The sequence below is a fragment of the Planococcus citri genome, chromosome 3, assembly GCF_950023065.1.
Source record: "Planococcus citri chromosome 3, ihPlaCitr1.1, whole genome shotgun sequence".
In the NCBI taxonomy this organism is placed as follows: domain Eukaryota; kingdom Metazoa; phylum Arthropoda; class Insecta; order Hemiptera; family Pseudococcidae; genus Planococcus; species Planococcus citri.
This window is the reverse complement of record NC_088679.1, coordinates 60,699,962-60,725,748: the sequence shown is the minus strand read 5'-3', so window position 1 is coordinate 60,725,748 and position 25,787 is coordinate 60,699,962. Positions and strand designations below refer to the sequence as shown.

At 34.8% G+C, this 25,787-nt stretch overlaps 3 protein-coding genes and 1 long non-coding RNA gene across 6 annotated transcripts in view; 1 reads left to right on the top strand and 3 right to left on the bottom strand.

Moving 5' to 3' along the window:
* Positions 1 to 14,468, top strand: part of LOC135841669 (aminopeptidase N-like) — a 30,563-nt gene extending 16,095 nt beyond the window's left edge. For 2 of the 3 annotated variants that reach the window (XM_065358764.1, XM_065358766.1), the window contains exons 13-18: positions 49 to 257; positions 13,132 to 13,302; positions 13,403 to 13,549; positions 13,633 to 13,714; positions 13,806 to 14,059; positions 14,174 to 14,468. In XM_065358764.1, coding sequence (XP_065214836.1) covers positions 49 to 257; positions 13,132 to 13,302; positions 13,403 to 13,549; positions 13,633 to 13,714; positions 13,806 to 14,059; positions 14,174 to 14,195 — 885 coding nt within the window. In that variant the 3' untranslated portion in view covers positions 14,196 to 14,468. Of the gene's footprint in view, positions 1 to 48; positions 258 to 13,131; positions 13,303 to 13,402; positions 13,550 to 13,632; positions 13,715 to 13,805 lie in introns of all 3 variants that reach the window. The other variant, XM_065358765.1, reaches the window with a different exon arrangement.
* LOC135841670 (uncharacterized) lies at positions 13,246 to 19,907 on the bottom strand. Its single transcript, XM_065358768.1, has 6 exons — positions 19,272 to 19,907; positions 18,992 to 19,186; positions 17,899 to 18,027; positions 14,844 to 14,960; positions 14,585 to 14,759; positions 13,246 to 13,583 (listed from the first exon to the last, which is right to left on the bottom strand). The coding sequence occupies exons 1-5, from the start codon at positions 19,459 to 19,461 to the stop codon at positions 14,602 to 14,604; spliced, it is 789 nt and encodes a 262-aa protein (XP_065214840.1). The 5' UTR covers positions 19,462 to 19,907; the 3' UTR covers positions 13,246 to 13,583; positions 14,585 to 14,601.
* Positions 19,908 to 20,713: 806 nt separating this feature from the next.
* Positions 20,714 to 22,199, bottom strand: LOC135840780 (uncharacterized). Its single transcript, XM_065357454.1, has 3 exons — positions 21,684 to 22,199; positions 21,249 to 21,536; positions 20,714 to 21,140 (listed from the first exon to the last, which is right to left on the bottom strand). The coding sequence occupies exons 1-3, from the start codon at positions 21,832 to 21,834 to the stop codon at positions 20,977 to 20,979; spliced, it is 603 nt and encodes a 200-aa protein (XP_065213526.1). The 5' UTR covers positions 21,835 to 22,199; the 3' UTR covers positions 20,714 to 20,976.
* A 1,753-nt stretch (positions 22,200 to 23,952) lies between these two features.
* LOC135841183 (uncharacterized) lies at positions 23,953 to 24,558 on the bottom strand. The gene is made up of 2 exons (XR_010557857.1): positions 24,212 to 24,558; positions 23,953 to 24,137 (listed from the first exon to the last, which is right to left on the bottom strand). It is a non-coding gene; the product is annotated as an uncharacterized LOC135841183 (long non-coding RNA).
* Positions 24,559 to 25,787: the final 1,229 nt, after the last annotated feature.

The following is a 25,787-nucleotide window of genomic DNA, read 5'->3' as shown; positions in this document are numbered from 1 at the left end:
ATATTTATTATACATTGGTATTCAATTTTATTGTGATAAATGTTTCAGGTGTTTATGAGATGGTTAATAGCACCTGCATTCAATGATTTTAATTCGAGATGGTCCGAGTCGTCAAAAATGAAGCATACTGATAGACTTTTAAGAAGCGATATATTTTTATGGGCTTGTGCAATGGGTATGACTGAATGTAATACGATGGCGAGATCAGAATTCGATAAATGGAAGACTGCGAACATGCGTGATGCTTCTGCTAATCCGTATGTGATTTTTAAAAACAATATCATCATTTCATTTACATACAATATACATTTATATGAAATTTGGGACTTGATTAGGGAAAAATTGAATTCAACTTCATTAATTTTCCCAATATTGTAGGTATTTTACACCCCTGAATTGTCCCATGAGAGTTTACAAGTTTCCCAAAATTGCATCGAAAATCGATTAATTTAATCTAGATTCAAGTTGGTGATATATTGAGGTATCTTGGTAGACATTTTTTTAAAGAATAACGATGATTTAGTGGCAAGGAAGGGGAAGGGGTCAATAGCTAATTTGGAAATTTCTAAAGATGATGCATCAGCACGACCGAATTTTTTTTTTTTTAATTCAATGTTGATACTTTTTTTTGTTGGTTTTAATATTTGAATAAACACACTGATATAAAGAGTGCCCCTAACTCCTTATCTGGCGATTGAGGAACTAAACCGAAAACTTTCTGCTCAACAAATAATAAAAATAAAAAAATTTACGCTTTTACATTCTAATTCTTGGATTTTGTTCATCTCCATCAGAAAAACACTATTCAATAGTTTCAACTTCCTCTAATACCGTCTGGATGATGAAAAAGCATGTCTAAAAGTAAATCAAATTTACTGAAAAATGTATTTAAAATTCTGACAGAGATTAAAATTTTTTGAAAAAAATTAAAATTGATTTTTTCAGTTTTTTTTTTTTTTTTAAGAAACTAACATTGTTTCAAAGGGACCAAAAACTTTTCTTCTTGGAAATCTATTCAAAATGATTTTGAACAGTAAAGAAAGATTCTTGAACATTTTTACAGACTTCAGCTTTTTATCTTTTTTGATATTTCAAACTTTTGGGGCTCTATACAAGAGGACCAAAATTATTTAGAGGATAGAAGGTTTTTTTTTTGGAAATTTTTGGAAGATGGTTGTGCACATAATATAGATGTACAAACTTTGACACAGAAATAAGAAATTTCTAAAAAATTCTAACCGATTTTGATTTAAGTATTCCATTTGTTTGATTTTTTTCAACGTTGGGAAACCTCACACTGAAAGGCCAACATAGCTTGAAGGATAAGACAATTTTTTTTTTTGAAAATGGGATTAAATTTAGAAAAATTTTGATGCAAAAATTTAAAATTTCCAGATTAAATTGGATTTTTACCATTTGAGGGGGGGGGATTTTTCAAACTTTGGGAAAGGTGTTATATCCTCATATGCCTAACCTGCCTGTGTGTACTATTATGTATTACTCCCTATGGTAACACTGCGTTGTCCTACTCGGAGCTGTACCCTAGACGCAGCTACGAGCGTGTGGAACGGCGTAGTTCTGTTTCTTGTGGCCAGAGAGATGGACTATCGTGTTAATGAAGTGCTCTGTTGCACTGGTTTGTACATTCTCGGACCAACTATCGTTGTAATCTGTGAATCTTGGTTAATTTCGGATAATCTTGGTTAATTTGGTGTTAATTTCGGTTTAATCGTCCATCGGGACACACTTCGTGATAAAATATACCATTTGTGTAACATGTGTGTGTATTTTATCCACATTCTGTGGTTTATTCTTATAACGCCATCCTGCTGAGCTAGCCAGGTAAGTTATTCTCCTCGGAGTATTTCTTAGTTCTCCCCTTTGAAGTAGTGATTTAACCCATTACGGTATCAGGCATAAAGTAGGAATATTCTCACATTGGCGCCCAATAATCTTCGAAAAAGACAGATTGGTGACTTACACTCGTCATCTGCCTTTAAATTTCCATTCCCAGTTGAAATTTCACACCATTGTGTGTGAAATTGCAACAAAGAGTGGAAATTTCCCACTGTAAAAACCATTTGTGTTTGTCCCCTCGTAAGGACAATAAATTTAGGTATAATTTATTTTTAGTCAGTGTGAGAGTTGATATTATTATATATTAACCTTACTCAGATATTCACATCATCGTATGTAATATCATAATAGATATTTAATACCATTGTGTGTAAATATTTCAAACTCAAATAAAGTTGATTCTAACTGAAAAACGAGTATCTTTTTCTTTCCATCTTCGATCTATTTTAGGTAGGTTTGCATAGTCAAAACCTACTTAAAAATGTGAAAACGTGGTCCCTCTATACCTCCGCTACCCCTGCCACCACCCAACGCAGGATCGCGCCAATTTTGGTTGCAAAAACAGCGTGAAGGTCATAGAGAATGTGAAAACGTGCTCGTCAGTTTTAGGTAGGTTTGCATAGTCAAAACCTACTTAAAGATGCAAAAACGTGGTGCAATCTATACCTCCGCTACCCCTGCCACCTCACAGCATAGGATCGCGCCAATTTTGGTACCAAAAACAGCGTGAAGGTTATAGAAAGAGCGCGAAGTCGCGAGCCAATCACGTTGCAGTAGCTACTTTACGCCATATTGTGCTGTTGTATCTGCCGCACCCCACCCTAACAACAACGGACGTTTCGTAGCTAGCTAACCACGTTGCAAGCCGCTGTATCACACCACAACGGCCTGTTAGAGCTACCTCACCCTCCCTACACCAACGGACGCGACCGCATCAAGCCAGTTGTGCTGTTGATGCAGCCACGCCCTTTTTATTTCATCACTTCGCGCCTTAACTCAGTAGTTGTTTTTTGCCGTGTATCTCGTGTGCCTCGTGTGCTGAATTTATTCCAGGTAATCACTACGTGTGTTTTTGCTTTCTTGCTTTTTAATTTTTTTTCAAAGTGTGCATATTTATTTTTTGCTTAGCTTATTTTTTGCTTTTAAACACTGTGCATATTTCCGCATTTTATTTTTTGTGTATTTTTGTGAATTTTGTCTCGTGTCAATTTTTCCCAAAATGCCAAGATTCTACCACTGTCTCTGTGTGTTAGGTAGACACAAAAGGTCTTGCCCAAACTATATAAATAATTTGCAGGATCGTGATTCTAATTCCATTTGTGAACAGAATACTAGCGATCCTACCACCCAAGAGGCTGAAATTGTTACTAATTTAAGCCCACTTTCCTACACCTCATTTTTCAAAAAATGGGATAATTCTCCAGTTTCTCCACTCGATTCTGAGGTGGATGGAGAGGATTCAGAGGAGGTCGATGCTGACGACTCTGAATCCACTAATTTAGCTAAAACCACCCTCCCTCCCCCTATTAAGCCCATTAAAGACGCAACTTCCGAATCAAATGCACAACCAGACCAACAACTGCAACAGAAGAATTCTGTCATCGTCGGTACTGACGATTCAGAATTCCCAGAATTGCCAGAAGACGTTGATACTAACGATCCACTTCTGGGATTATTCAAGGACACGTGGTCATCGCAGGTGCAGATGATTAAGAAAGTTAGGGCAGGCCAGGCTGTACATGATAAGTACATTCGCGAATTAGAGAAGGATAAGGAGGTGGTTGCTAAGGTATTGACTGCTAATACCAAAGCAATTAAAAAAACCCACAACCAGTTCAAGAAATTTGAACAAAAATGCAGTTCTTGGGCTGACAATCTTGTCAAAACAGCCGAGGAACATGCCACCCTAGCCACTAATACAGCCTCAGAAGCCCGCGAACTTGCTGCGAATACTGCACGCAAATTTCGCAAAGATAGGGAAGATAGGGATACCAGAATGGATCAACACGTGGCAGACTGCCAGGTGATGGCTTCGGAGCTTGCAAAAGTGAAAAAAGCCCAATTTGGTGGCTCTCACAATTGCAGCAACGCTATTAATGCGCCGAAGTCCAAAACCATGCCATTTGATTCAGCCTCCCTGAAAAGTGCAGGTATTTTTTATGATGAGTCTAGGAAATTTTTCCCCCACGAATTTGTTTCCCAATTTGAAAAATACTTCGAGAACTTGAATGTTGTGGAAGCTCACAAAATATTCTTGTTCATCGGAGCAGTGAAAGCGAAAAATGCCGACACCTGGAGAAGCAAAGTAGAGAATGTGATTTCTTACGATATGCTTATTCAGAAATTTTTTGATTTTTATTGGGACAAAGCTCATCAGAATGCTGCACTTAGGGAATGCGAATTACGATTCCGATCCCCCTCTGGTCCTAAAGAAATGGCTGACCAAATGATTCGTTGGGCTAAAACGCTCATGAAACAAAAATATGCCATCGAAGAATGCATAGTCGATCTTCTGGTGAGCAAAGCCCCCCTTGAGTATAGAATTTACCTTAAGGAGGATGGACAATCTGTGGAAAAACTCATCAGTAAATTGGAATTTTTTTCTAATGATGACGTTGATCCAGAAAACGAGGTACCTATTGTGTTCTCAGGTCCAGCTTACTCCAAGACTAGCTACCAACAATTTGGAACCCCAGTTTATAATAACGATGGTTCCAAGGAAGTTGAACTCTCTGATATGGCTACCCTCCAACGCCAATTTAGGAAAATGTTAGGTGGAAACGTCAACGAACACGATGTCTTAATCACCCTTACCCCTAAAAAGAAGTTTGGTCAGTCAGAAACTAGAAATTCCAACTCTGATGCTCAGAAATCTGCGGATACTGCAAAACCTGAGCAACACAGAGAGAAATTCCATGTTAAAATCCCATCTCACCCCCCTCATACCTCGAATCCCATTGCTCTAATTTTTAATAAACATGGGCTGGAGCCGATTCACGCTTCCGATTCTGAAAGCAGTTCATCAGAGGAATCCGGGGATGAAGAAACCCCCTAAAATAAACCTTGTCCTGAGTCCTAAAACAATGACGATCCTGTCATACCCCCAGCCGAAAATCAACTTGAAATTCAGGTTGAAATTCACCCACAGCTAGTTTGGGACCAAGAACCAAGTACCTCATCAGGGGTGAGTGTTGTTACTAACACCCCCACTGTACAATCTCCCCCCACTTCCAATGCTCAAACTCACGATACTGTGAATAACAGCATCCCCACTCCATCAATGTCAGCTGGGGCAAATGTCAATTTTGACACCCCCACAGACTCCATAGAACAACAAATGGAAACCACAGTCACCACTGCCTTGTGAATAGCTAAGGATGCATTGTCATTTTTAGTTATAAAAAGTTTCCCAATGTTGTTCCATAAATACCTATTTTATAATAAATAGTGATTTTTCTCGATGTGTGGATAATTTATTGACTTATGATAATCAATAGATTCCATTTTCAACAATTTCCTACCCTTCAAACGAATGATTGGGCCTCAAATATGATTTTGTGTCCTAAATTGTTCAAAAATTCACAATTTTGAGAAAATTTGAGCCAAGAATGCATAGTCATTTTTCAAATACCCTAAAAATGCAAATTTCAAGTCCAAAAAATACTAATTCAATGTTGAATGGTAGTTTTTCCCATGAAAACGAGTAATTTGGTTTCAAATATGATTTTGAGTCCAAAATTATTCAAAAATTTGCAATTTTTGGGAAATTTGAATCAAAAATGCATGGTTATTTTTCAAATAACCTGAAAATGCAAGTTTCCAATTCGAGAATACTTATTCAATGTTGAAAAGTATTTTTTCCCATGATTCGTAATTTTTGGGAAATCTGAGCCAAAAATAATGCATTGTCATTTTTCAGATCTCTCGAAAAGGCCAATTTCAACTCTAAAAATATTTATTCAATCTTGAATAATGTCTTCCCCCATCAACGAATAATGCGGCACCAAATATTATTTAATGTCCAAAATTGTTCAAAAATTCACGATTTTCGGAAAAGTTGAGTCAAAAATGCATTTGTCATTTTTCAAAAATTCTGAAAATTCCAAATTGTACCCCAAAAACAAGTTATTTAATGTTAAATAATTGTTTCCCTCGTAAAAATGAAAATTTTACGAGTCAAGAAGCACATGAGTTGCTTTGAAAACGCTAAATTTCACCCCATTCTAGCTAGAAAAATTTTAATTTGTTAATAATTGAAAATTTTTTCTATGGCAAAGATACCCAAGAAAAACCACTTTTCAACTAACATTTTCCCAAATTTGAAATTTTGATTCTAAAATTCAAATTGAAACCAAATTTTGGAAAATTGATTTCGATCCTGAAACTCAATTTTCACAGAATCAACACCTCCCAAATGACAGATTTGATCCTAAATTTTCCATTTTCAAAAAATGAACATTGTTTCCCACCTCAAACTTCACTGAAATTCTTTGATGAATTGAAAACACCCCCAAGTTTGAGAAAAAGGGCCAGTCAGATGGAATTCTATTTCCACAATCAGATGTGTAGAATTACCAAAAAAGCACATCTTACTAAAACCCCAAGTTGAGAAACCCTGGTACTACGCAGTTGTAATTTTACAACTACGTAGTTCTTTGTGTTCCAGCAATCGGCTCGTCAGCACAGGCCACATTATGCATTTTGCCGCCATCCTGGCACTGAGACATCTGTCTTGACAGTTTGTTAGAAGGTGCGGGGTAGGGTGAGTGTGATAAGCACACGAGCCAACAAGCGATTCTGCTATGAGCTCTCCGATCATTTCTTTTGTGTTCCTGATTGTATCAAATCCAATGTTGGATAATTTCTATTCCTTTTTATTTGAAATTGTTTTACCTACACTGTTATTATACATGTGTTTCTTCTTACTTTTGATACTATTTGTAAGAAGGCATAATCATTTTTTTCCTTTTGTGAAAAATGTTTATTATGCTAATTTCTTTGAAGTTTTCCAGTTTTTGGAAATTTCAAGCTTTTTTTTTCAAGTGATGTGATTTTTTTTTTCCAACAATAAAATGTGTCGTTCGCGTATATGTAATCGTTTTCGGTTTTTTTTTTTTTTTTCAATTTCTAATGCAAGCTGACAGTTCCTGATACTTGGAGTTCCTGATACTTGGTGAGTACAGTCGTTATTTTATGCTTTTAAAATTTAAAATCAAAGTGTTAACGTAAACGTGTCAATGCGGCTCCCAACGCCAACTTGACAGACATTTTATTTATCCCTAGTATTGCTTTTTTCACGCATTTCCGGTAATATGTTATTTTTTGTGCAAAAATTCTGTCTGACTGACCCCCCCCCCCCATCACCTTCTCTATTCGATTTCAGAAATGACTGAAATCCTCGATCATCTCTATGAGGGGTGCGATCTCTCCATCTTGTCTCTCAACCCTACCAAGGCATCCGAAGCCATTAGTGCGGAAGACCCTTCATCCATTACCCCATTCTGTTTCTTATCACAGTTCAATCACTGAGCAAAAATGATTCTATTATTTGCAACAGAGTGGTTGAAATTTTCAAGTACCCAAATTGAGAATAGAAATTCCATCAGAAAGTGCTCAATCTTGAGCAATTTTTGTACCAAAGGTTTTTCCAAATACTCGAATAACTAGGATTTAAAATTTACTTGGAAATTTTCAAAAAGCTAAGTCTTAGAAAATTACTTCAGGTAAATTTTTCCCAAATCAGTGAAAATCTTGAAACGAAAATTTTCCACATTGAAATTCTAAACCAGGTGACAATGTTGTCAAATGGAGTAGAAGTAGTTTTCACGATCTCAAACTATTAATTTTAATAGGTTGGGAGAAGTCATTTCAAAATTTTGCAATTTGAAAAAATGCAATTTGATACTGAATGAATTTTTTCTTCCTTTTTTCCTTTTTTTTTTTTTTTGTGTGTTTTTGGTTTTTTGGAAAATTTACCCAAATAACTAGTATAGCATGTGTCCAAACTATGAACAGCAGAGTGCTCAAAATTGATAACTGAAATGTCTCAGTGTCATTTAATCCAACATCAAGCAGGGCAAAGTTTCCTCGGAGAGTTTACACTCAAAAAGGCTCATAAACTTGCGATCATGCAATTTTTGACAAATTTTTGAATTGTAATCTTTGCTCAAAAATTCCACCTAGCTGAAAAACACCCTTAGCAGGGGCAAGGACTTCCCCCTCCCCCCTGTCATTGATTCCAATAGAACTGAAATAGTCCATATTGAAAAATAATTCCATTGTGAAATTTTTCGAGAAATTTTTTAAGGAAGTTTGTGTCCACTCCTCCACTCCAAGCAGGTAAGAATAGAATTTCGATACTGATTTTCAAAATTCAAACCAAGATAGGCCAAAATTCCCACCATCCTAAATTTTCACTATATTACGTTTTCCCAAAACTTTCAAAAATAGATTCGATACTGAATTTATTAATTTTTTTTTTTGGAGAGACTACCTTACGAAAACAAACAATATGACATATGCCCCGATATGTGGTACTCAAAGGGGACCAAAATGGCACATAGTTGCATTTTGGTTCCAAGTGAGGTAATTTCTCTGAAGAAAATAACCCATCCCAACAAAAAATACCCTGTCCCAAACCATTCTCAAAAGAATTGATTCCATAGTGAATTTAATTCAACTCCCCAAGTCATGTCCAAAAATTGAAATTTGAAATTTTTCGAATTCAATATATGCATTGTTTTCACAGAGATAGGGTAAAACTTGCATCAGTCAGTTGTTGAGTGGGAAAATTGAAATTTTTCAATACCCAATCCAACAAGACAAATCAGCAGACTGGTTGAATTTTGAAAAGATATGTATTTATTGTATCTCGAAAAATTCACCAAACTGCTGATTCTCATTTCAACAAGATGGAAAATGTACACAAGACGAATAATATCATGTAGACATTTCCATCCAAATTAAAACCACCAACACCACATTGCTCTCTCGTTTTGAAATTTACGAGTTATTATACTCAAATAATTTCCAAAACAAGCAACTTTTCACCTTACAGAAAACCCCCACAAAATTCTTTTCTCAGAAAATTGATTCGATAATGAATTTTATTAATTTTTGAGAGAGAATTTAGCCCACCAAAGGCAGCTGTAACGTATGCTCCAAAATACTTTACTTTCAGCCAAAATAGGTACAACACAGTACCTATTCCCAAATTTCAAAACCAAGATAGGGTAGATTTTCTCAGCTGAAAAAATCAGACAGTGGTTTTCCAAGATTCCAAACAGTTTCATTTGAAAATAAATTCCATGGTGAATTTTTTCTTTCAAACTAATTGGAGAGAAAATAGTCATCAACAGGGGCAAGAATTTCCACCCCCTCCCCCCTTCGGCTATTAATCTTAATAGTTCAAGGATCCAGCATGGAATTGTTTTTCCAAAAATGAATTCTATGATGAATTTTCATTTTTGAGAGAGATAATTTACTCTACAAAAATACTAGTAAGCTTTCCAAGACCGTCAAACTTCTCAAAAAATGAATTCTATGATGAATTTTCATTTTTATCTCTCTCCCTCTCCAGCTATTGATTCTAATAACTTGCAGAAAAGTATCCAAAATTTTTTACTGTTAGTAAAATTCCCAAAAAATGAATTCAAAACTGAATTTTTTTTTTGAAAAACCACTCTACAAAAACACCAGATACAATGTATGCCCCGATTGTGTGGTATCCAGGTGTCAAACTTGCACAATTAGTTGCTTTTTGGCCCAGAGTAGAGTGAATTTCCAAAACTTCAACCATGTGAAGAGATCAGATTCTCAAAACATGACGAGTTGGAAATCAAAAATACCCTTCCCTAAAACTTCTTCAAAAATACATTCTATGATGAATGCATTCTTCCCATTTTTTTTTTTTTTTATCATGAATTTACCCTACCAACTACAGATGTGACGTATGGCCCAACACACATTCAATTCAGAGAATTGAAGATTGAAATTTTTCAACTTCAGTTTAATTGCCTTCCAATGAAAGGGTAAATTTTCATCAAATTGCCAGACTTTGAGATTGGAAGATTGAAATTTTTCAGCTCCAATTTCAACAAGCAAAATCAGCAAATAAGGTGAATCTTTTTTTCCCAAAAAGGTATTCATTTTTCCCAACCACTATCAACCAAAATTCACCAAGTTGCTGATTCGTGATTGAACAAGATAAGAAAATCTACATGATGGTTACTATCACGTAGATATGTATCCTCCACCATGCCTCTTTCATCGAATATTTACGAGTTATGATACTCAAGAATATCCTAAAGAACACAACTTCACAACCTACAGTTGTCCAAATTTGAAATTTTGATGCTAAAATTCAAATTATAAGTCAATTGTTGAGAAGTATTTTCGATTCTGAAAATCAATTTCTACAAGTACCAAACGCTATAAACGAGAATGCTTTATAATAAGCTCTCTTTCTCACACAACTTGATTTGTTTCCCACATAATTATGCTATTTTTCTTTGTAAATTTTTCAACATTTTCTTTGTATTTTATTAATTTATTTTATTTTATTTTATTTTATTTTTTTGAGATTGATGCCAAATGTTGTATTTATTATTTATCGATGTAACTTTCTGCTGTTATTTATTTCTGTGCATTGTAACTCATAAATCACTTACTGTAAATTTTTCATTTTTTTTTTTTTTGAACAATTTTTTCTTGTATTATTGTACCATACCTGCATAGTCAGAATGTTCTTTTTGTTATCTAGTTAATAATCATATTTAACATTTTAATCGTCATTACAGTGGAATATCAAATCAACTGCTGGGTTTTAACAATCTAAAAGCTACACGAACAAACGAATTGATGCAAATTGGAATTGAGTACTTGTTAGAATTTGAGTTGTGTTATCTTTTTAAGTTGTACCTTGTCTGTTCAAAATATCCATTGTGATAATTCTGAACCCAAATAACTATTTGTGTTATTTCTATTCCCTGCTTATGATAGCAGTTGCCATTTGTGCAAGCTTTTCCCTAACAATTAGCACTTTTAGCCATGCTCTCCAAAACTTTCCCTTTTTAACATCGTCTGTTTTTTTCATATCATGGTATATGACAGACAGCTCCCGTTCCCCCCTTCCACGAACTATTATGTTTAGAGAAGGGAAGAACTCACCTTCCACACCCCCTCCCTTGTTTTTGATCCATTTGTGATCAAAACGTGGTGTTACCTGCTGGAGTTTCTTCAACTCTCTTTTGATCCTGTCTTAGTGTCGTTTAGTACGCGTTCACAGCGACGTATTGTTATTGGCTGGTGCATTAGTGATTTGGTGCCTTAGGGTGCCAGTTACTGGTGGCCAATTGGTGCAATACGGCGTTGTGAATAGCGCTTAACCTCACACCTCTAAATTTAACACACTTTTGTCTCTCTCGTAATTTTCTCATCGTAGAAAATACGGGGGGCAGAAGTATATACCCATAATATTACTTATAGTCAGGTTCTAGCTCATATGTGGTATATAATGTATCCGTAATTGTCTCCGATGAAGAAGCTCATCATCAAAGCTAATCTCGGAGGGGCATATGTTATATCCTCATATGCCTAACCTGCCTGTGTGTACTATTATGTATTACTCCCTATGGTAACACTGCGTTGTCCTACTCGGAGCTGTACCCTAGACGCAGCTACGAGCGTGTGGAACGGCGTAGTTCTGTTTCTTGTGGCCAGAGAGATGGACTATCGTGTTAATGAAGTGCTCTGTTGCACTGGTTTGTACATTCTCGGACCAACTATCGTTGTAATCTGTGAATCTTGGTTAATTTCGGATAATCTTGGTTAATTTGGTGTTAATTTCGGTTTAATCGTCCATCGGGACACACTTCGTGATAAAATATACCATTTGTGTAACATGTGTGTGTATTTTATCCACATTCTGTGGTTTATTCTTATAACGCCATCCTGCTGAGCTAGCCAGGTAAGTTATTCTCCTCGGAGTATTTCTTAGTTCTCCCCTTTGAAGTAGTGATTTAACCCATTACGGTATCAGGCATAAAGTAGGAATATTCTCACAAAGGATCTTTGGTTTTTCAAATGACTTTTCAATTTTCTCAACTGAGAGAAAAAAAACGGGGAATTGTTGTTTCATCTGAAGTAATAACTTTAAGAAGTGTTAAGCTTTAAGCAAAAAATTCCAACTTGACAAAATGAGGTTCAATTAAGTTTCAAAAAAATTATTTGAAATTGACAAAATAATGAAAATTTTAAAAGAAAAATTTCTTTCGACATTACTAAAGAAGATTGAAGAGAAGCAGGTGCTAAAACTCAATCTATTGAGTTTTCAAGCTATAGAATTCAACCTGTACTGAAGTGGTTAGTTTCATTTACATTAAAATTTTGACAAAAGTCTAAAATTTTTGGTTTTTTGTGCTCAAATTTTAGTATTATTGAAGAATACGACTCATCTTCATTTCGCAAACACGGGAAAAACTGAAGATAATCATTAGAGTGAGGATCAAAAAAATGCAATCTACATCTGGTTGAGTGGTTGAAAATTAAATCTTTCTTCAACTTGGAGATCTTGACTAACTTGAAATTGAGACGGGTTGTCTTCTGCATACTCACTTGGCCCAGAATCGATCGCCATACTTCTTTTTTCAGAATAAGTATAGGAAAAGAAAGTCATGAAAACAGTGTACACATTTTGAGGAGTTCTCTTATTAAATATCATTACATTTCAATTCTCACTCCTCTCACCTCTCTTATCAGGTTTCAGAAGATTCACCTGCAGTTATCAAACCAGAAAATTATTAGAGTACTTACCTATAGGTACCTCAATGAAATAACAGTTTCATTCAAGCAAAATTAGTCACAATTTTACAGCTTATCCCTTTTTTTGGGGGGGGGGGGTGCTTTTTCAAAATTAGGATATATACGAGTACATTTGTTTAACAGCCTTTTTACATTACATTCTTGTCCAATGATTGATGATAATTTTTAAAAACCCTCACAGGTCGTCTGGAAGTCATGAAGGCTTGATTTTTCTTTATTTATTAATATTTTTTTTTGAAAATTTGACAGATTTGAATAAGGTATCATAGGAAAAAAAAATCCTAGAACTTCTGTAGAATTTCTGATTTTTACGATCTACTTACCTATGATTTCTTCGCGTAATTTCACATTTTTTACTACCGCATTCCAGGATTTTTTTATTGTTACTTCTGAACAATTCACCTTAAATGTGTATTAAAACTGTGCATGTTTTTTGTTTTTTTTTGTTCGTAGCATTGAACCTGATATGAGATACGCTGTACTCTGTTCAATAATGCAAATAGGAGGTACATCGGATTACAGTTTTCTTCTATCTAAATATCAAAATACACCCGATACGAGTCCAGATAAAATTACATACTTGAAAAGTTTATATTGCTTTAAAAAAGAAAAAAATTATAAAGAGTAAGTAGCTACTTAAGTATAGCAATGCTTATCCGATTCAGACGATTAATAAATAAGAGTAGGTAAATATACGAATAAATAATATGATAAATTAAAATAGATTTCTGGCTTCAACTTTGGACGACGATTACTCGGTGGATCACCTGCACAAAGTTAGCATGATGTGGGCAGCAATACCACAAAGTTTCCACACTTCGACGGTGCCTTTTGATTTTATGATCGATAACTGGAGTACAATCAGAGCTCGGTAAGATGATCATTTTCTGCGTATAAATGGTTACCTGTAAAAAGAAATTATGTTAAATGGAAAATTCGATAATTTTTCTATAGTTTTTCCGAATTTAAAACAATCTTGAAAACAATCGTTGAAGCAGCAACGTTCAATCTTCAAAAACAATCTGAACTCGACGCGGTATAATTCGTTTGTTTTATTATCAACTAACTTATTATGTAGGTAGACACCTATTTGAATTAATTTTGAAAAATATTTTGATAATTTGCAGTTAAACCAGCTGAGAAATGATAACATAGGCGAACTTCCCTACTTGGATCATACGTTCGATGACGCTATCCGAAATTTAGAAGATCGTAAAAAATGGAGAGCCGAGCAAATGAACGATTTCCTATCTTGGATAAATAAGAATTCCAAAAAAGGAATTTACAACATGGAATACGTATACGAAGAATTAAATAATAAAGTTTCCCAATCCCAAGTTATGACTGAGGAGAAAACAGAAAAAGACCAAATGCGCAATTGGTAGATATTACATAATTTTAATTCGTGTATTTTTTTTGCCTTTAATAGGTCGTAACTATAATAAAAAATAAATCGTTATAAATTCTGATGTATATTTTTTAATCGCTCTCGCAGGCTGGCACACCACCGTCACTAAAAGAATGACTTTAACAATCCTTCATGAACGATAGGATAGGTTCGTAATTATTCTACTAGTCCTATCTAATATTACTTGAAAATTTATAAACTTTCAAGTTGATTGATGATTTTGAAATCAAATAAAAGTGGGTTTATGCCTTTTTATTCTTTATAATCGTAGGATTGCACTGAAATAAGGATTAATGTTTTACTTGTACTATATGTTTGTAATAAATACCTAATTGTACTGGAATGCATTTATTAATTTATGTATTATTCAAATAAAACTTGAAAAATATAAGAGTTTCCTACAGAATTTTATTATAGGTACAAAGAAAGTCTGTCTCAACGTACCCTGGTGCACTTCGACTATGAAAATAATATATTTGATAAAATACAGGTACATACCTTAATTAGCAATAATTTCAGAATCTGCCATTGGATTCTTCTTTTTGGAAGGTTTTCGGACTAATCCTTACAGTTTCATTGATATTAAAAGATGTTAAACGCTGATTATGAGATACTTGGGCATTACTTGCACTGGGCAGATTGAGATTATTATTCAAATGTTTACGCTGCGGTACTACAAAATGAATAAGTAAATTAGAATCGTAAATCTTACAAAAAAAAATTTCACTTTGGTGAATTTTCATTCAAGAAAACTCACCAGCCAAAGCAGGATCTTCGTAAACATGTTCGTCTTCGTTTTTCAAATATTCCAGATATTTGTGAGCGTTCCAAGTATGAATTTCTTTTTCCAATTCGGCGTTAGGTGTGTTGGGAACTGCGAACAAATTTTAAATGTAGTGGCTGATCTTTCAGACAAATGTTAGGTAGGTACGTATAAGCCAAAATTTTAAAAGCTGAAGTGTATTTTTCGATTTTTTGTGAATTTTTAAAAATCAAATTTTGAGCCAAAAATGAGAAAAAAAATCAAAATTTTACCGAATTGATCTAGAAAGCTGAAATTTGGAATGTATTCCGTTTATGACCCGCAAAATCGATTGGAAACGGTTTAGAATGGTTTTGAGCATTTCTGGAGCCTCCAGCAGAATTTATTGACACTTATTTTTACAAAATTTTACTAAATGAAGTTGGAATAAAGCCAAAATTTAATCCGCAATCTAATTTCAACATGCTTAGTCGATTTCAGATGATTTCAAGCCATTTTGAAGCCTCCATCAAATGTTTAGAAATTCTACGTCCCCCCCCCCCAAAAAAAACTCCATAAAATCTGTTTAAATTAATTTTAGTTCATTTTGAGTCTATTGCAAATAATAAACGGTGGAGGAATGTCTGTGCAACCTTCCAATATCGTCTGTCTGCTTGTCTGTCTTCTTAAGGTCATTGACTCGTTTTTCTGGGCTCCAGAGGTCACTGACGTACCTGCCTAGCCTCTCTAAGTCGTCTGTCTACCTAGCTGCCCTCTCTCAAGGTCATTGGCTCGTCTGTCTGGCTTTACAAAGTTGTTTGTCTTCCAGTCTGACTTCTCAAGGTCATTGACCTCTTTGGCTGGCCTCTCAAGGTCACTGGCCTATCTGTCTAGCTTCTCATGGTCGTCTTTCTGCCTGTCTCATCTCTCAAAGCCATTCGTCAAAAATCGAAAAATACACTTCAGCATCTGAAATTTTGGCTTGGCTGATGATATATTTTGCCATCTTCTTTATTCGATCCACGTACAAGTAGCTTTCTCCAAATCAAAAACTTTTCCTTGAAGCGAGTTGGAATACCTACCTTCCTTGTTAGCACTAATAAGTACCTACCTACGTAATTGATTGATTTTGCAAAAAAATGATAATAATAAGTGAATCGGTCAGTGCAGAAAGGTAACAAGTCACATTTTTGAAAAAAAATTTTTTTGCGGAAATGGGGGTTTCAAAGTATGGCGGATCGACTGGTGATGTCAGATTTCCGCAAAACTGCCGGGAAAGTGGTATTTGGGCGCAGAAAAAGGGCGGATCCGCATTTATGACTTTTTTGTAAAATTTTTTAAATTCCTTGAAAAATAACTAACATTTTTGAGAAGACCCCTCATAGAAAATCACTACTAGCGTCATTACTAAAAAAAAACACTAGTAACTTTTTCGGCAAGTAGCGTCACTACTACTGACAGACGTTACTAATGACTAGTAACGTTTGTCAATAGTAGTGACACGCGCAAATTTGCGCATTTTGCACTGAAAATCATGGCAGAAACATGTTAATGGCAGCTATTTACTCGTAGACCCTCCTAGAACAACGAATTCTCCCCCAAAAAATTTTGAAAATCAAAAAAAAATTCATGCCTGTGGTGGGGTTCGAACCTGCAATCCCTCACTTTCTAGTCACCTGCCTAACCAACTAGGCCACTGAGGAAGTTGGAAGGTGAGGTGTTTGAAACATTTATATGCACTTTTTAGCACTCTGGACTTTGAAAATTTCAAGTTTGATGATTTTTTTACAACATTAAAACTGAGTTTTTGGTGTGTTAATATTTCTAGATAAAAATTAAATGGATATCATACACTCGTATTCGATATTTCTTTGCAAAAATGGACCCTTCCTCGTCCCCTTACCCTCATCCCCCCTGCGAGGGGGCTGGTACCTCAAATTTTTTTATTTTTTTTCATTTTTCGACTGGAATTTAGGCTTTATTTGCAAAAATGGGCTTTTTTTCGTTCCTCTCCCCTCCTCTCCCCCTCCGAAGGGGCTGGTACCTCAATTTTTTTTTTCATTTTTCGACTGGAATTTAGGCTTTATTCGCAAAAATCATGGACTTTTTTCCGTTCCTCTCCCCTCCACTCCCTCTCCGAATTTTAAAAATATAAATGGGGCCCGAGAAACTGAGCAAGCCATGACAAAAGCTCTTGACAATTGACAATTCTTCATTTTTTTCAGCATATAATATCTATGTGCAAAAAATTGAAATGTTCAATGATTGTTTCCAGATATTTGGTGAAAAAAAGGGAGTTTTAAATTGAGGATGTCTAGGACCCTTTTTAAAAAAAAATTCAAGTAAAAAAAAATCGTTACTAGTGTCTGTTTGGTCATTAGTAGCGTTAAATCATTCACTAGTAATGTTGAGTCAGTCGCTAGTAGTGTCGAGCTGGTCGCTAGTAGTGTCAAGCTGGTCGCTAGTAGTGTCGAGCTGGTCGCTAGTAGTGTTGAGTTGGTCGCTAGTAGTGTCAAGTTGGTCACTAGTAGCGTCAGTACAAGCGCTAGTAACGTTTTCGGTATCACTAGTAACTTTTTCAGAAACGCTAGTAATTTTTTGAAGTCGCTAGTAGTGATTTTCTATGAGGGACCATTTTTTGAAATTTAAGTTAATCTCTGAACTGAAAAATGATGAAAAAATTAACAACTTCGACAAAAAGTCTTAGAACTCAAGGGGTTTTTGGTCAATTTAAACGGGATAGCAGTCTAAATGATGTACTTAGATGTAGAATCAAGCCCCATTCGTGCCCGAGAAATTTCGAAAGAAATTTTGTCAATTCAGTGCAGAAAGGGTCTAAGTCCCATTTGTTTAGGCAGCAACAGCACTGGCGCACGTGAATATTTTTTTTTGGAAACTGCGCTAAAAGTTGTGTCTTGGGGTCCTCTTTCAATGACCTTAAGCATGTTTACTGAATTTTTTTGATTTTTGAATGAATCAGTTTTTTGTTATTCCTGAAAAACGCAAAAATGGACTTATGCCCTTTCTGCACTGACCGATTCAAGTAGATAAGCACGATATTGGAATTTACCTGCTATAGTTGATGATATTGCTTGGTCACTAGCTTTACTGGTATTGGGTTCGTTCCGTGGAACAACAGTAGCATTATGATGAGCCAATAATTTTGAAACTGTTAACGGGTCGAGTGAATACCTAGGTTCTGAAACGGTTATAAAAATTCAATTAAAAACGGATATTAGGTATTAATCAGATCCATGGAATGAGTGTGTAAGATTCATAGAATCGAATGTCTGATTAATTGGCGTAACACTATCGTTAGATCCTATTTTTTTTTTTTTTTTCAAAGAAAAATTGGAAGGAAAAACATATTGTTTATCATACGAGATGTCCCAGAAACAGTGATTAATGCTTGAAATGTTAGTATAATCGGATCGGAAGTGATTGTCTCCAATTGGAATGAAAATTCGTTCATTATTATTTATTACACGAAGATGACTACCTATAATAATACAGCTCAACTCCATGGTACAATTTTAAAGCTCCCTACATCACCCTAACACATTTTCCCTTAAAATGAGCAAATACATATTTAAAAAATACCTGTATAAAAGTTATTATGTACTTATCTCATCAAAATATTTTTTTCAGAATTTTTTATGCATAAAAAATATGGAATATCTTCAAAACTGTAAAAAAAAAATGCTCCCCCCAAGGTCCAAAAAGATCCATTTTTAGACCAATTTAAAAAAAAAAAAAAAAAAAAAAGGAAACATACCTACAACGTGTAACATAAATCAAAACTCACAAGTGAGTCGGATTTGGGCACTTGGTGGGTACCTAACTACCTACGTATCTTAGCTACTACAGGGTGGCCAGAAATATCGGGTACCCCTAAAAAAGTTTTTTAACTAAATACTTCGGTTGGTCACAGTGAATGATAATAATGATAACACATCATTGGTTGTTGTACTGGAGAGATAACATTCCACCAATCATATGCATCTATTTCACGTTGCCAACCTATATTTTTAATGAAAAACTTTCTTAGGGGTACCCGATATTTCTGGCCACCCTGTAGCTAGCGTCTAATGTTAAAAAAAAAACTATTCGTACACTATGTAATGTATACTTGCTTGAAGAATAAAACTTAGATAAGGATTTACCTTCGCTCGGATTTCCAAGTTGGCACATTCTTTGCATCCGACAACTGCACTTTTTCGATTCAACTTCCATTCTTTTCAAATACAGTAAATACACGATACACATCAAAGCAAATATGCATACGAGAAGGAAAGCGCCAAACTGAAAGTTACTAATGAATGGAGTTGGAGGCACAGCATGGCAATTGGGTTCTGATTCTGAATCAATATTAAAACGAAGGAATAATGCAATGTGTGAAAAAAAAAACAGGAACCTTTAGTACCTAATTATTTTATTACTTACGCTTGCTAGGCGTTGTAGTCCTTAGTTCTGTAATGTTTGGTGCTGTTGTGCTCGGTGTTGCAAAATTTATACCCTGGGGCGTATTAACAGTTGTAAAATTTCCTTCGCATGTACAATAAAAAACCAATGCGAAAGTAAAACACCACCGAATCGAAATAGAAATCAAATTAAATTTCAAGCTCGCCATCATTGAACCAAGTAAATAAACAATAAAATCATCAGAAACCTTCCTACCACTTTTAAAAATGTTATGAATTTAATTTATTCTCAACTTTTACTCAACCACATTAAAAATTATCTCACGTATTCCACTTGATTGGAAAATAACGTCACAAAAAAATCATCTGAACAGTCATCAGATTTGTCCCCAGAATAACCTGATATGTATCATCGTTCAACCGTTATCAGTACAGAGAAATGGAGTGATCGCCGTAACAATTTGATTTCAAAAATACCTACATCCTTCCTACACAATTTTTTTCTAAATGACCAAACCGATAAGAGAGTGAAATTGAAAATTTTTTAGTACGTAGCCAAAAAAGTTTGAAAATGTAGGTATTCAAAAATTTACAAAAAATACAAAACATAAGTAAAACATTTTCATACACAAAAATACAAACAAAACGAACAAATAAAATTTCATGATTTAATTTCGGATTTAAAAAAAAAATACGAAACAGAACATTCCGTTTGGGACTCGATCTATGGAAATTTTATCCAAAACAGGATTCTGAAAATTATTGGCAAAAAAAGGTGAAATAATTTCGCAACTTCTTACCAAATTTTTGGTGGGAAAGGTAAAATTTTTCAAATTTTTTGCCCGAAAACAACAACTAATTTAAGCAAATTAAAAAAAAAATTAGACTACAGGGCACTTTTGACAACTGGTGATGAGACTTTTTATAATTGTATGTGCCAAAAAGCAAGGCCTCTCAGAAATTTTTTTCAAAAAAAAATGAGACATTGACAATTTATGAAAAAAGGCGAAACTTTTTTTTCTAATAATTACCGGTAAAAAGGTGGACTATTTTTAGAAATTATTTGCAAAAAAGTGATACCGACTTTTTGTAAAAAAAAAAAAAAAAAAAAAAAAAAGCAATTCTTATATTAGCAGTTCTGTTTAGTAGAAAGAAAATTTCGCCAACTGAACTAGAAAGCTGAAATTTGGCAAGTAGGTACTTACCCTATTTTCGACCCAGCGAATCGATTAAAAATGGTTTCCAGACGTTTTGAGCAGTTCTGGTTTTGAAAGTTGAAATTTCCACATAAATTACGCAAATGCGATGGCAAAGCTAAAATTTACTCTGTATAATTTCCACGCCTTCTGAAAAAAATTTAAAATTTTAAAAAAATCTTGCATATTATGGACTTTTTCAAAAGGTTCGCCTAAATCGGTCCAAAAAATGAATTTTTAGAATTGAATCAAAGTGATGGTGGAGAAAATGAGTACCTATTGAGACAGCAAAGGAAAATAAATGTGCAAGAAAAACCATTATTAATTAAATTTTCTTCCCCTCTTTTCTAGCCATAATTTTTATTCTTACAAACAATTGAATTGCAAAAAGTACACAGATAGGTAATTTTTACATAGTTATCTCTGTATGATCCATCTATGAAAATCAGTTTGAAAAACTGACCTAAGATGTAAGATCTATTTTAATATGTACAATAATTTATATAGGTATGTACATGTTTATTTATTTCGTTAAAATCTGTCATTGAATTTTTTCTTATGAAAGATTTTCGAATTGAGTATCTGATTTTCACTGGTGTTTGATGATGGCAAATGCTCGAAATTGAAGTTTTCATCTTTACTTGCACTGGGTCCTTGAAAATTGCGTAATTCTTCATATTCTGGTGCTGGTTGTTCTGCAATATTCATTGATACTAAATTACGAGTACGTCGAGATAATTCTGAATTCGGCGACACGTTCAAAATATGTACCTATTCGTATAATTCAAGTCTAGTCTACAAACCTTGAGGATATGGACGTCCTTTCAATATTTCAGGACTTTCGTAAACGCGTTCTTTTTCGGAGAATTGACTAGTTCGAGTGAAGGATCTATCTCGTCCGCTTCGAATTTCGGGTTGATTCATTTGTTGCACGTTGCATGGGCACAGTTTTGATTTAATTTCCACTGTTTTCAGGTACAGAAAATACATCATACAGATCAAAGCAAATACGCTTATGAGAAGGACACCGATGAATTGAATATCACTAATGAAAGGTGGAAGAGTTGAAGGCATTGCATTGCAATTGGGTTCTGAATCAACATCAAATAAAATAGAAGGATTAATACATACCTATAATTTACCTGAATTTAAGAAAAAGTAGATGTGTTTTGGTTTGTACTCGTAATAAAAAAATATAGGTACCCAGTACCTACTTAATTCCTTATCTACTCACTTACCTAGTATTTGTGGGATGGGCGTTGTACTCGCATTATTTTCAAGCTCAGGTCCACTTTGTATTCCTACAGCATCGTCACATTTGGAGTGGAAAATCGACGCGAAAATAAAACACAGCCCAATCGTTATTAAATTTAATTTCAAACCTGCCATTATAATATGACTATTACGAAACGTTTTTAAAATATCATAGCCAATGGCCCTGTGTGTAATTTTATTAAATTTTATTAAATCACGTCGAAAACTATTCTATAATTCATGATATCTATCGTCACATGGAGGATGACCGCAAGTATGTGCTCATCATATTTGCGCCTAGCAATAGCATGCGTGAAATCATCACTCAAATATCATCGAAAGTACCTATATGAAAGTCCTGCGCAACTTGATTCTACGTAGGTAATGATACTACCTACGTAAATACCTACATAATTTTTATCTGAGAGAACAAATTCACGACAAAAGCGAAAAATTTACAAAATTACGGATGCGGTACGTCATACGTAACTTACGCGTTAACTTGATTGATTTCATCATGCGTAAATGAGGGAAATTTATCGCAGAGGAATTTATTCGGAGTAGCTGTACTTGAATCACGCCATCAATTACATTTTTCTTTTATTTTCCGGGGGATATTCCCACATTTCCAGATTAATATTGAAAATAGCACATTTTTGACACACGCACTTCCATTTCTCGAGACAAGATTGTTCAAAGAATGATGCCCCCCCTCCCCACAACAACAAATCGCTTGAGCGATCATTTTGACAAATTTCCAGTCATTAGTAGTTGGTCCCTGAAGTCTTTTCCTGGGTTACAAAGCATCACCCATCCGAAAGAACAGTGTTTTTTTTATGGGAAAAAATCGAATTTTTGGCTTAAAAATGTCAAAATTTGAGTGATTTTTTTTCGAAATTCTAGTTCCGAAAAAGAAAAGCAAAAAGGCCCGAACGAAGATGAGCGCAAAAGCTATAAAAATTTTGTATTTCGAGAAGTAAAAAAATATTTTTTTCCATACGAGGAGTTTATTTTTGGATTCAAACATTTTTTTTGAGTTTCGGCAAGTCCAAGATTTGACAACTTTGAGGGCAGGACCGCCTCCCCACTACCTCTATAGTTTCGTATGGGTCATTCCACGTCATTTCGACCAAGAAGTGGTGGGGGGTTCGGCGATTTTTTTGAAATTTTTCCTGTGGAAAGACCTTCCAAAGGGATGACTAATGGCGCAAATCGCAGCCTTCTAGGGTCATTCCACGTCAATTAGACCTAAAAGTGGTGGGGGGTTCGGCGATTTTTTTGAAATTTTTCCTGTGGAAAGACCTTCCAAAGGTATGATGACCAATGGCGCAAATCGCAGCCCTCTAGCCCATTTTTAAAGGCAGCCAGGGGGTGTCAACGTTTTCAGTGAACCTAAAATGTCATCCATTTCAGCAGTGGATTACTCGATAACCGCGATACCTACCAAAATGGAACATTTTCCCATAGGTGGGGGTTTTGAAAATTTTGTTGGTGACATCATAAAAATCAGTGTTGCCACTTTTTTTCGTACAAAAAATTAGCTCAAAACGTTTCGAAACGTAGTTTTCATATCGTTCCGACTCTCAAACATTCTGAAAAAAATTTATTATGGACAACTTTTTATGCTGAACAACATATTAAAAAATTGGGATGGTACCATGTTGCAAAATTTATATTAAAAAAATTAAAGTTTGCGAAAAAATGCAATATTTTGATTTGAAACATGAAAAAAAGTTTTGATAGGTGAAGTTGACCCATTTGACCCCTATTTTTACGTATCTGTTGAAAAAGTTGAAAACACCCTTTCACTCGATGAAATGAACTCCTCACAAAAAAAATCAAAATTCGAAAAGATTCAAAAATGAACGAATTTTTATTTTTTTGTTATTGTGAGTGTGATTTTTATCAACTTTTTCATGAAATAGGTACGTCAGAAAAAGGTCAAAATAAGACAACTGAATAAATTTGAACTTTTTTTGGTGTTTGAAATTGAAAATTGAATTTTTTCGAATTTTGATAATTTTTTGTGAGGAGTTCATTTCATCGAGTGAAAGGGTGTAAAGAGGGGAATGAGAAAGATTAGAGATGGTAAAAGTTATCGTAAGTATTGTGTAGAGTTTTTCCAAGAATTATTCCCTAGAGAGGGAATATTTCTCTTCTACCTAGCTAGCTCCGAGGGTAGATTTTTAGGATCTTAATCAGTCACTACTACATCAGAAAAAGTGATGAGATGTAAATGAAAACACCTCAACAGAACTATTTATACTCATTTAATGGTGTAATTATTAAATTAAACAGTTCGGCGAAATTATATCAACTAAACATAAACTAATTATATTTATTTGAAGAGGTGCAAGATATGATAGTCTTGCCTTGAGATAGCCAGATGATAATCTGACCGGATAAGTAAGAAGACGTCCACAGGAAATCCTGGCATACTGTGTAAGAATCAACAAGGCAGATCAATCCAAAATATTGTAAAGTAAATAATAACTAAAGGCTAATTACTCACCGTTCAATATTCACGAATCGATTACGTAAGGCTGGGAAGCTTGGGTATAAAGGCATTTCAGCCAGTCCCTGTCACTGTTCACGTTGCCTACCTCTCCTTGGCATCCCCTAATACTAGGTGCATCAGTAGGTGATAGGTTCTGAGGCGACACATTTAAATTGATTACTATCTTCCTTTTGCCCGGGTAACAAGAAGATAGGTCTCGAAATGTAAAAGTAACCGTAAGAAACGTTAAACAAAACACATATTATCCACTCAAAAGGTGGGAAACAACGAATGAATGGATGTAAAGGGGGTACCCCTTTCTAGCCTATTAACTGTTTGTGACGAAGAACTGGACATCGCGAATATCAAGAACCAAGTGGTGATGCAGTTTTCGCATCGTAGCATCGCCATGCATTCGGCGATGCTCATAAGAATTGCACACGTATACCTTGCATAACCAGTTTAGGGAGGGATTACCATAGACTTCGTCATAGAAGGATTACGCGAATGACTACGTCATGGAGAAGTTATAATATTAAACACGTATACAGTCAGGGCATATATCCTCATCACAAGGGGTTTCTCAACTTTTTCAACAGATACGTAAAAATAGCGGTCAAATGAGTCAACTTCACCTATCAAAACTTTTTTTCATGTTTTAAATTAAAAAATCGCATTTTTTCGCAAAATTTCAATTTTTTTAAATCGACTTTACGAAATAACGCCAACCCAATTTTTTAATATGTTGTTCAGCATAAAAAGTTGTCTATAATATATTTTTTTCAGAATTTTTGAGAGTCGAAATGATATGAAAACTACGTTTCGAAACTTTTTGAACTAATTTTTTGTACGAAAAAAAGTGGCAACATTGATTTTTATGATATCACCAAAAAGCTTTTCAAAACCCCCAACTATTGGAAAAAATGCATTGTGGTGGGTATCACGGTTATCCAGTAATCCACTGCTGAAATGGATGATATTTCAAGTTCACTGAAAACTTTGACACCCCCTAGCAGCCTTTAAAAAAGGGCTAGAGGGCTGCGATTTGCGCCATTTGTCATTTCTTCAGAAGGTCTTTCCGCAGGAAAATCTTCAAACAAACCGCCGACCCCCCTTACCATTTCTAGGTTGAACTGACGTTGAATGACTTCTCTCTGTCGGCCATGAAAGTCAAAAAAGTAGGTAGCTGGAAGCTTCAAAGCGACTTGAAACCACCTGCAGTCAACTTCATAGCGTATTGAACTTAGTTTGCCGAGTGATTTTCGGCTTTCCAACTCCAATTTGGTGAAATTTTGTAGGAGTTTCAAGTATCAAAAATCTTCTGAAGGCTCTAAAAATTTTCAAAAAGTTGCTGGAGGCTCCAAAATGACTCGAACCCACCTGCAGTAGACATGATAACGTGTTGAAATTGGAGTGCAGAGTAAACTTTGGATTTCTAGCTCTATTTGGTAAAATTTTATGGAAATTTCGAACATTCAGAAATCTGCTGGTGGCTCCAATATTTTCCAAAAAGTTGCTGAAGGCTCCAAAACGACTTGAAATCTATTTGCAGTCGACTTCATGAAAATTTGAGTTTTTAATTTTCAAGATG

What these genes read in the sequence shown, in the direction of transcription:
- LOC135841670 (XM_065358768.1), bottom strand. Translation starts at nt 19,461, where the DNA reads ATGATGGCGAGCTTGAAATTTAATTTGATTTCTATTTCGATTCGGTGG. An exon ending in ACTTGGAAATCCGAGCGAAG is followed by an intron (nt 18,028 to 18,991) that starts GTAAATCCTTAT and finishes TAACCGTTTCAG; the next exon opens with AACCTAGGTATTCACTCGAC. An exon ending in AATATCATCAACTATAGCAG is followed by an intron (nt 14,961 to 17,898) that starts GTAAATTCCAAT and finishes ATTTGTTCGCAG; the next exon opens with TTCCCAACACACCTAACGCC.
- LOC135840780 (XM_065357454.1), bottom strand. Translation starts at nt 21,834, where the DNA reads ATGGCAGGTTTGAAATTAAATTTAATAACGATTGGGCTGTGTTTTATT. An exon ending in GCCCATCCCACAAATACTAG is followed by an intron (nt 21,537 to 21,683) that starts GTAAGTGAGTAG and finishes ATGTTGATTCAG; the next exon opens with AACCCAATTGCAATGCAATG. An exon ending in AGGACGTCCATATCCTCAAG is followed by an intron (nt 21,141 to 21,248) that starts GTTTGTAGACTA and finishes TGAATATTGCAG; the next exon opens with AACAACCAGCACCAGAATAT.